Raw genomic sequence first — 9,502 nt, 5'->3', positions numbered from 1 at the left:
TTCCTTTATATAATAATATATAAATCAATAAAGTACTTAAATTGTTGTACAGTAACATATTTTTCGTGTAATCATCTTTATAAACATGTAAAAAATAAAATTCGTAAATATCTGGAACTTCACTTCTAATGATAATAAAAATCGCATGTTTTTCCGCTATTCTGATGAAAATAAACAAATCAAAATTTAATTAATAACGACATCAATGAAAAATATATATTTTTTTAAACTGATCTTGCATATTTCTAGGGACTTAAAATATTAAGGTACGTTACTGTTTTATGCGTTTTACCACACAACTGTCAAATTGACAAAATCAGTTAGCGTTTTATAAAGTATGTACGCGAAATCACATGTGGGTGGTTGAAGGGAAACCAATAGCAGGATGACCTGCACTCGTAATGTTCATTTATTGCCATGACATATACGATTAATGATGTCTCTACCGCATGGGAGCAAGGTTAATGTCGATTACAAAGCACGACTAGAACACAAGTTATACCTGGTATGTCATAATGAATGAAGGTTAATCATTTCATATAATAAGTAACCTTGATTCTATAGCTAACTTTTGATATATACATGATAATCCCAATATAATATAATATTATATTGTTTCTGATATGCTATTATTTTTCAATGACATGTACAAATAAGAAAACTACTAGAATTTAATATGTTTCTTGTTTATTCAATATTGATTTAGTTATTTCATTAATGAAAAATGTTCAATTTCTTCTAATAATACGAACAAAATATTAATAATATTTAATATTTAACTAAAATATTGCTAATTATATCACAGATGTTATTATTATTTAATAGGCTAGAGAAAACCCAGAACCAATATTTGATGTGTCTGAATGTGCTTTAAAACATGTACCCTCTGGTATTTATTCACTGTGTAGAGTATTCAGAAAGAAGGTGCTATGGATGTATAGTAACAAGCTGACTTCACTTTCGGGTGGAGGTGCCTTAAGCGATTTATCATTACTCGTTGTATTAGATATTCGTGATAATGAATTTACTCATTTACCATCAGACATAATGTGTCTTGCTTCTCTCAAGGTATTATTATTGAAGTCGAATAAATGAAATTATTTGAGATTTCTTAATTATTTTTTAATTGTATATATTCTAGGAACTTTATTTACAAGACAACAATATTCGAAAACTGCCAAACGAAATAGTACACTTAAGTAAATTAAACATTTTGAATGTGGCAAAAAACAAATTGAAACAATTGCCAGAGGCAATGGGAAATTTAAAGCAGCTTAGCATGTTAGATATTAGTCATAATAAACTTCATAAACTCCCTAAATCTTTGGGTTATGCACAACAATTAGCAGAGTTAAATATTGATGGGTTAAACTTATTGTATCCACCTCAAGATATTTTAAATGGAGGCACAAAAGTAATTATAGCATTTCTAGCAAATGAAAGTGGCATTAAATATTCACCAGAAGAGCCTGATTCCGAAACAGATATATCAAGAAATATAAGTTTTGAAGATATGCAAGGGGTATATCAGAATAAAAATAATGATGTACAGGTATTATATAATATAGGATTATGAACTTTGATGTTGCACTTACTCAGTGTGTCTTAAATGTTTTGATTTTTACTTTTAGGCTGCATTACAGAAGCTAGAAAAAATGAAGGCATGTGGATGCTTCTTTTATTTTAGTATGCTTTGAAATATATCTTGCACATTTGCTACTGTTTATTGTGAGACTTAATTTTTATTTATAAAATACTTATTATATGTTTATAAAAATAAAAATTTATATATTTGTATTGTAATATTTCTAAACTATGCTTGATTCTGCTTATTTTTAATTCTGATTATTTTGAAATTGAGCTGTTTCTATAATATTTTTGTAAATAAAAAAAATAATTTGCAATTTGAAGATTTATTTTGTCTTGCAGGAGCATCGCCAAAATGCATTATTAGAAGTTGAAAAGAACATCAAGCAGCAACAAGAATATGAAATGGAGATGCAGACAATGTTAAAAAAACATAGAAAGAAGGTAACTATAATTAGAATTACTTATTTACAATTAATGCTTTTAATATATTGCATTAAAATATCTCTATTTCTAGCTTTTGCAAGATCTTGCTTTACAACAAACTCAGTTACAACACGAATTACAAAAAGTACAACAAGAAAGAGATTCTAACAGAGCACGCTTACTTTCTTATATTTATAATGGTATAAATAAAATATTTCTATACTATATTTATTTTATTCAAAAATAAAAAGAAATATCTCCTAATAAAATTGAAAAAAGTTTTTTTTTCAAAATTACAACTGCTAACGTATCAATAATTTCTTTTAGCTGAAAAAGAAGCAGATAATGTTATTAAAGAATTTTTAAGAAACAGTGAAGAAGAAAGGCAAACTCAAGCTGAATTATTAGAAAAGGAAAAACAAGAAGAAATGCAACTATTATCTTCTTGTCACACAGAACAATTTATGTTCCGTACAAAGGATACTCTTCGTTAGTATTAAATATTCAGAACAATATATAACTCATTATATAATTGTAATCTTATATTTATGTATATGATTTTAATAGTTTCTATGGAGAAATTACTTGAAGAAGAACTTCACAGAACTAGAAAGTTAGAAGAACATAGTAAATATAGAGATTGTGCTGCACAATCTTTACTCACACTGTTAGTAACATACTGATAATATTTTACATAAAAGTAAAAATACGTTTAACGTTTAATAAATATTTCAGAGAAGTAAGGAATAATGATCATTTAGCGCAAATAATGCAAGATCAAGCGGAAAAAAGACAAGATTTAATTGACACATTAAGACAAGATGAAGTTTTACAAAAGGCTGCTGTTGCAGCACTATTAGAACGTAGCGATGCACGTTGTTGGAGTATCGTGCAACAAGTCAATTTGGTACAATCGCAATTAGCTGCACTTACGAGCATTGAACTAGAGAGGCGAAAATTAGAAATTAACCAGCAACTTGTATGTAGTATTCATAACTATTTAATTTTTTTTACATACACTTAGATTTCTATATTATGAAAATATTTTATTATTTTATTAAATAGAATGAAATAGCTGAAAAAAGAGTAGCCTTGAGTGCTATTCTAATGAACTTATTAGAACAGCAGAAAAGCAGAAGAGATCAGCTTCTGGAAACAATTAATAGCATAGAACAACAACGTTGTATTACTGTAAGTATAGGTTTATGTGCTATTGTCTTTCTTATTATAATTTCTATAAAATTATTATTCTATCTTTTAAGAATTCTAGAAGACAAAGTCAATTTTGGTTAATGCAATATCAGTCTTTAATGGAAACACGTCCTCAGGGTTTATTGGAAATGTTAGAGCCAACGTTAGTGCGACATGTTGCAATAGCGGGTGCATTACATTGTTTGCCATTTCTAGCTTCTTTGCCATCATTACTTCCAGATCTTAGTGATGAACAATTGAAAGCTGTATGTGAAGTATTAATTCATTTTTACCATTCGTTATCATTCAATTCACAAGTTATAACACATTTCATATTCTAGATTGGAATACACTGTGAAAATGATCGCACTGCTATAAGACTTGCAGTTGAAAATTACTTGGCAGAATTAAAACTCAACGAATCTAGAACACCCATAATACCTTCTGCACCATCAGAAGAAGCTTGTACAAGTTCTAATTATCAAGAATACAATGCTACTCAGAGCATCAATACTGCCGAATGTGTAATTTGCCTTGATTTACAAGTAAGCAAAATGTTTATTCTATTTAACAAATTTTCGCAATAAAATTCACAATATAATTTTTATGATTTCATTTTTCTTATAGTGTGAAGTAATTTTTCTACCATGTGGACACCTTTGTTGCTGTTCAGGTTGTGCAAATATGATTTCGTCAAATTGTCCAATGTGTAGAAGTTTGATAGACCATAAAATTCACATTGTAAAGCCTTAAAATTTGAATATTTTTTGTAAACAATTCCATTTAGATATTATTTGTTTATTAATTTAATAGTATATCAACAAATTACTATTTAAAATTTTATATGGAAGAATATAATAACGTATATAATACGTATTATATATAATACGTATGTAATACTTTAAATATTTCCATCTACAAAAAATAATATCTCATAAAGCTATAAAATTTATCCAACAAATTTTTTTTAATTATATATCTCTTCCAGTTAGTAATTTACTTTAATGTTATAGTTTCAGTCTTTTGTTAAATTATGATTATTATTGAAATAGAATTTTAGGCAACAAAATTCAGTTATGTATATGAACTGTTTAATATAATAATGATACTTTATAGAGATGAAATCATGTATAACAATTATATCTAAGATAGATTAAAATTATCTAACTTTTTTATCATTATCTACAATAAAAATAAGAAAATATTTTAAATATTTGAAAATAAAGAAATAGAATGAGTTGCATTTATTAACACTTGACTACAAACGTCAACTTTTATATAAAATCATCACTGACATATTTGTACATACAATAGCCTTACAAGTACTGTGAAAATCACAATTTTAATCTATTATGGTGGTTAAGAGTTAATAATGCAAAAATACCAAAAATAATAAAAAAGCTTTTATAAATGATAATTTATATAAGAAAACTTTTTTATAAAATCTCATTTCTTAAGTGCAGTATCTTAAAAGCATTCATTAATAAAATATTGACATTTTACCAATGTATATATACTCTTTAAACAAATATTGTTAAGCTTAAAAAGTCATGAATAAAAAACGTTAAAAAAGACAATTTGCTTTGAAGAGTTTTAGAAAATTTGAAGGAAATTTAAACTGAAAATTTTTTATACTAATATATTTTACCTTTTATTATAGAATAATAAATAGAAACATTTAACATGTTCGGTAGACTTATACAATAATTGTGTAAAATATATACTTATTTTTATCATAACTTATTTGCTTAATACATATCAAAAAACCATAACTTCTCTTCCTCCATCCTCCTCTTCTATAACATCATCTTCATCTTTTTTTTGTTGTTTTTTTTTAGATGTTGCATCTTTTTTTTCTTTTTGTGCTTTACGGAAATTCTCTAATGATTCCTGCAGTGGGTCAACAAACTGCTCAAACTCAATATCATTCATTGCTTGAATAACATCTTGACCGCTTATCGTTTTACGATTTCCTTTCTTAGCTATTATATTTGCAGATGATGTCAAATACAATATAAAAATTGAAGATGCTTTTGCCACTGCAGTTCTAGCATCTTTAGCAATTGTAACTCCTTCTGGTAATGCTTCTTTTATAATTCTTGTTACAACTGCATTTGGTAAATTAAGATCTTCAAGCCTTTCTGCCATCTGATGTTTTTATTTAATTATTCTATATAAACATAATATTTTTGCGGGGGTGGTAGTACAATATTAAAAAAGATAAAAATCTTAATTGTTTATAATAAACTACGTTATGCTTTAAGGTTATGATGCAGTATGAACGAAAAATATTAAATAAAATGCAATAAAAATTACGAATTAAATTACCTTGTTTTAAAAATGTTATCACACTCAAGCTATCTTTTAATTAACTTATACTAAAATTATATCGGAATAAAAACACAGTTTCTTCTTATTTCCCGCCAATGTGTCAATTGCACATATATTCAAAATGAATATTGAAAATAACACATATAAGGAAAAGAAGGATAAGATGTCACAGGCATATGAAATTTTCCAACATTTGTACCATTAGATTTAAATAAATAATGTCAACAATCATGCTTCTGTTCTCAAGTGGTACAAATCAAGTTCTCAAGTGGTATGAGTATGTGGTGGAGTAGTGTATAACACAAACATCAGGTCAAGATTAAAATTCACACCGCCATCTATATAAAATAAATGGCGCGATTTCGAAAGTTACAAGCACATATAGCATTATTTATTTGAATGTTACGTCAAAAGAAAAAATGATCTATGCTGTGTGAGATTTTACCAATTTTTATCAAAGATAATAATTATTAAAATATAACAGTCACGTATATTTTATTTTATAAATATAAAATCATATTGATAGGAAATCTTTGTAAACAAATGTTTCAAATAATGATAATGTTTTCGCTATAATTTTTAATCGTGGTATTGATAAAGTTGGAAATGATATGAAAATGGTAAGACTCCAATAGCTCCCAAAATTTTTTCACATACAATCGTAGAATGACATATATAGTTTAGTTAGACAAAATCCCTCACGAGAGATAATATGACGTCACATTACCTCCACTGGCACTCTACAGCTATTTCGCTTGTGTCACGTGATATGAATTTTGTCCAATGACAAATATTATTCGTTTCCCCACTTCCATTTGTCTACAGTATGAGTCACAACGTCACTAGTCCACTAACTATACTACTTTCACCACTACCATTAGATCTTCTCCCTTTTTTCCTCGATCTAGTAAGTAGCAACTAACAACCCTGAAACTGACAAACTAGTCTAACAATATTTAGTTCGTATCACGGTCGTATGTCGCATGTATCGTGGTCCGTAGTCCGTGGTTTGTATAAAGCGGAGAATCTGTCGTCTGTACGGTGGTTTGACAAGAGCTATTCGGTACCAAAATTAATTCCGAAACTGACAGTTTCATCATTGCAATCACCAACTACAACGAAAATCGAAACAAGGCACCATTCGGAGAAAAATGTCAAAAATCGAAGAAGGAAATGCTCATATACGACAAGCTGAGAAAAGGTATTGTCAATATAAAAGATACTGTCAATGTAGAATTGCGAGTAATTATGCCAACAATTAATCTGACTTTCGTCAATTTTTTTGCATGAAATCGATAATACGTACTTTTTCATAGCGTAAAAATAATTTCATTTTTATTGATCCACTTATTCAAATACGGTAAATCTATGTTATAGCTTAAAAACATCACTGTTAAAATGGAGACCTGATTTCGAAGTTGCGGCCGATGAATATACAAGTGCAGGTAAAATATATACATAAAAATCATTGACATAACAATATCACACAATTAATAATCATGTTTTCTGTTATTTATTTTAGCAACTTGCTTTAAAATAGCGAAATCTTATCAACAATGTAAAGAATGCTTAATGAAAGCTGCTGATTGTTATAAAGAAAATAGATCGTATCCTTTTAAATTGATATAGTTTTTATATATATTGAGATAGAGTATGATTTTAAGTTTCTTTTATACAATTTAGAAGCAATTTTATTCTTTAACATTAATTCTACAAAAGATGGTTTCATGCTGCAAAGTAAGTTCTTCAGATCCTTAATAATATATTATGAGAAATATTATCATTTGCTATAATATATTCAATTGTAGGAGTATTGAACATGCTGTTTTAATTTGCAAAGAAATGGGAAATCTTGCAGAAGCACCAAAATTAGCACATAGTGCTTGTTCTTTGTATCAAATGCATGGGTCACCTGATGCAGGTGCAACTGTACTTGATAAAGCAGGCAAAATGATAGAGGCTACTCAGCCACAAGAAGCACTAGAATTATTTAAACGAGCTGCTAATATTGTTATGGTTAGATATAATTTACTTTTGTAATTAGTGATAATGTTATTGAAAGTCATATCATATGTACTTTTCAATGAAGGCTGAAGATAGTCCACGTCAGGCTGCAGAATACATGAGCAAAGTGGCAAGATTATTAGTAAAACTACAAATGTATGATGAAGCAGCAGATGCAATTCGGAGAGAAATTGGAATGCATCAACAGATAGATCATGCACCCTCTGTTGGTAGATTAACAGTAGCATTAGTGTTAGTACAGTTGGCTCGAGCTGATCAGGTAGCAGCTGAGAAAGCTTTTAAAGAATGGGGAAATTACTGTGAAGCTCCTGAGGTTTGAACCATTTAAGAATTTAAGACTTTTAACTAAAACCATTACATTTATCTTCATTTGTTCTTACTTATCATCAGGTTAATACATTAGAAATGTTACTGCAAGCATACGATAATGAAGATGCAGATGCTGCAAGAGCAGCATTAAATAATCCTTTCATTAAACACATGGATGTTGAATATGCTAAACTCGCTAGAAGTATACCTCTACCACAGCAACAATATGCAATTCCTCCTCCAGGAATAAGAGCAAATGCAGCAGAATCATATACATCTCCTAATGCCTCAAAATTGGTGGAAGAAACTACTAGTGAAGTTCAAGTAAGCAATAAATTTGTTTATTTAATAAAACTATATATATAATATAATTATATAACAAAACTACATGTAAAAAGACTTATAAAAATTTTCTTCAATTTATATCACTTTTCAGAACATGAGTATTAAGGAATCTAAAGATACTACTACAACGTCATCTGAAGATACTATTGAGAAAGAAGAGGCACAAGCAGCACCTTCGAAAAACAAAGGAAATGAGGAAGAAGATAACGAAGAATATGAAGGATTATGTTGATTGCATATTATTATTATTAAGGTTAACTATTTATATCTTGAAGTATAAACAAATTTTATTTTGTAAAAGATATTATATTGTGTTAATTCAGATATATATATATATTTAATGCCTAAAAATATTCTTTACAGGCATACTAATCATATATACACACACACACATACATACATATACATATACATATATATATATATGTATATACATAAATCTTAAATCTTGTTAAATTCTTTAATGCACTTTTACTAAGCATTATTTAATGGTTAGTAAAACTTTAGTAAAAAATACTTCGAAAAATATTCTTAAAAATACTTTCAGAAATACATTGCTTAGAAGGAAATTTTTCTTATTTAAAATAACAGTTAAATAAAATATTTTAGATATAATTCCTTATATATGATGCAAGGAATCCTATGACAAGAAGTAAATATGTAATATATATGCATTTATGTTGAATATAACAATGTTTAAGAATATAATCTTTAAAAAATACTGTTCTCATGTTGATATCTGCTTCATAAGTATTATATTTTTTTTGTTCTTATAGAATATATTCCGATGATTGCAGATCTTGTCAATAAAGATATATAAACACAAATATATTTTAATAATCTAATTTCATGTTTACGAACTGTAAAAATATATATAGAAAAATAAATTGTTACTGCGAACGCTTAAATACGTGTTGATTCTCTTGATATTGTGTACAAGTTAAAAGAAATGAGGTTATGAATAAATTGAACTCTCTATACATGTATACTCACAAATTTTGTCTTCCAAAATCACAGATTATCTTTTTCTATGGCATGTCTTCAAAAAAAAAAAATAAGAGATTTTAACACAATACTTTTCACTTATTCACAAAATTTTAAATACAATTTTTCACTTGTTGGTTTTGAAAGATTGCCGCGAAATGACACATCAACTACTCAAAAATATAAATCACTAAGGACAGACAAATTAAAAAGAAGCTTACATATACGTGATTATCTAAGAGTGTTTTGTATATAAATACATAGTAAAAAAATTATTTATATTATTAACTACATAAAACGATAG

The 9,502-nt window shown here is 27.5% G+C and overlaps 4 protein-coding genes across 9 annotated transcripts in view; 2 read left to right on the top strand and 2 right to left on the bottom strand.

Moving 5' to 3' along the window:
• LOC122569608 (uncharacterized protein C1orf112 homolog) overlaps positions 1 to 9,452 on the bottom strand; it is a 32,276-nt gene extending 22,824 nt beyond the window's left edge. For 2 of the 3 annotated variants that reach the window (XM_043730887.1, XM_043730888.1), the window contains exon 1: positions 9,208 to 9,452. The gene's annotated coding sequence lies outside the window, so the exon portion shown is untranslated. The remainder of the gene's footprint in view (positions 1 to 9,207) is intronic. The other variant, XM_043730886.1, reaches the window with a different exon arrangement.
• Positions 280 to 4,079, top strand: LOC122569610 (E3 ubiquitin-protein ligase LRSAM1-like). Of its 3 annotated transcripts, none has more exons than XM_043730890.1 (13): positions 280 to 505; positions 826 to 1,068; positions 1,142 to 1,552; positions 1,632 to 1,661; positions 1,930 to 2,031; positions 2,105 to 2,213; positions 2,341 to 2,502; positions 2,581 to 2,680; positions 2,749 to 2,992; positions 3,079 to 3,204; positions 3,276 to 3,470; positions 3,546 to 3,749; positions 3,832 to 4,079. In XM_043730890.1, exons 1-13 carry the CDS (start codon positions 434 to 436, stop codon positions 3,955 to 3,957), a joined length of 2,124 nt encoding a protein of 707 aa, XP_043586825.1. In that variant the 5' UTR covers positions 280 to 433; the 3' UTR covers positions 3,958 to 4,079. The 3 variants fall into 3 exon arrangements, with proteins under 3 accessions (XP_043586825.1, XP_043586827.1, XP_043586828.1); XM_043730893.1 differs by having other exon boundaries at positions 350 to 505; positions 806 to 1,068; XM_043730892.1 differs by lacking the exon at positions 1,632 to 1,661.
• Positions 4,828 to 5,854, bottom strand: LOC122569617 (DNA polymerase epsilon subunit 3). Of its 2 annotated transcripts, none has more exons than XM_043730921.1 (2): positions 5,533 to 5,854; positions 4,828 to 5,352 (listed from the first exon to the last, which is right to left on the bottom strand). In XM_043730921.1, the coding sequence occupies exon 2, from the start codon at positions 5,350 to 5,352 to the stop codon at positions 4,963 to 4,965; it is 390 nt and encodes a 129-aa protein (XP_043586856.1). In that variant the 5' UTR covers positions 5,533 to 5,854; the 3' UTR covers positions 4,828 to 4,962. The 2 variants fall into 2 exon arrangements, with proteins under 2 accessions (XP_043586856.1, XP_043586854.1); XM_043730919.1 differs by having other exon boundaries at positions 4,828 to 5,374; positions 5,533 to 5,852.
• On the top strand, positions 6,403 to 8,518 carry LOC122569614 (gamma-soluble NSF attachment protein-like). The gene is made up of 8 exons (XM_043730902.1): positions 6,403 to 6,736; positions 6,913 to 6,980; positions 7,058 to 7,142; positions 7,255 to 7,272; positions 7,344 to 7,551; positions 7,625 to 7,873; positions 7,951 to 8,193; positions 8,306 to 8,518. Exons 1-8 carry the CDS (start codon positions 6,687 to 6,689, stop codon positions 8,444 to 8,446), a joined length of 1,062 nt encoding a protein of 353 aa, XP_043586837.1. The 5' UTR covers positions 6,403 to 6,686; the 3' UTR covers positions 8,447 to 8,518.
• Positions 9,453 to 9,502: the final 50 nt, after the last annotated feature.

Source organism: Bombus pyrosoma, linkage group LG7 (assembly GCF_014825855.1).
Source record: "Bombus pyrosoma isolate SC7728 linkage group LG7, ASM1482585v1, whole genome shotgun sequence".
Classification (NCBI taxonomy): Eukaryota; Metazoa; Arthropoda; class Insecta; order Hymenoptera; family Apidae; genus Bombus; species Bombus pyrosoma.
This window is presented reverse-complemented; position numbering and strand designations above follow the sequence as displayed.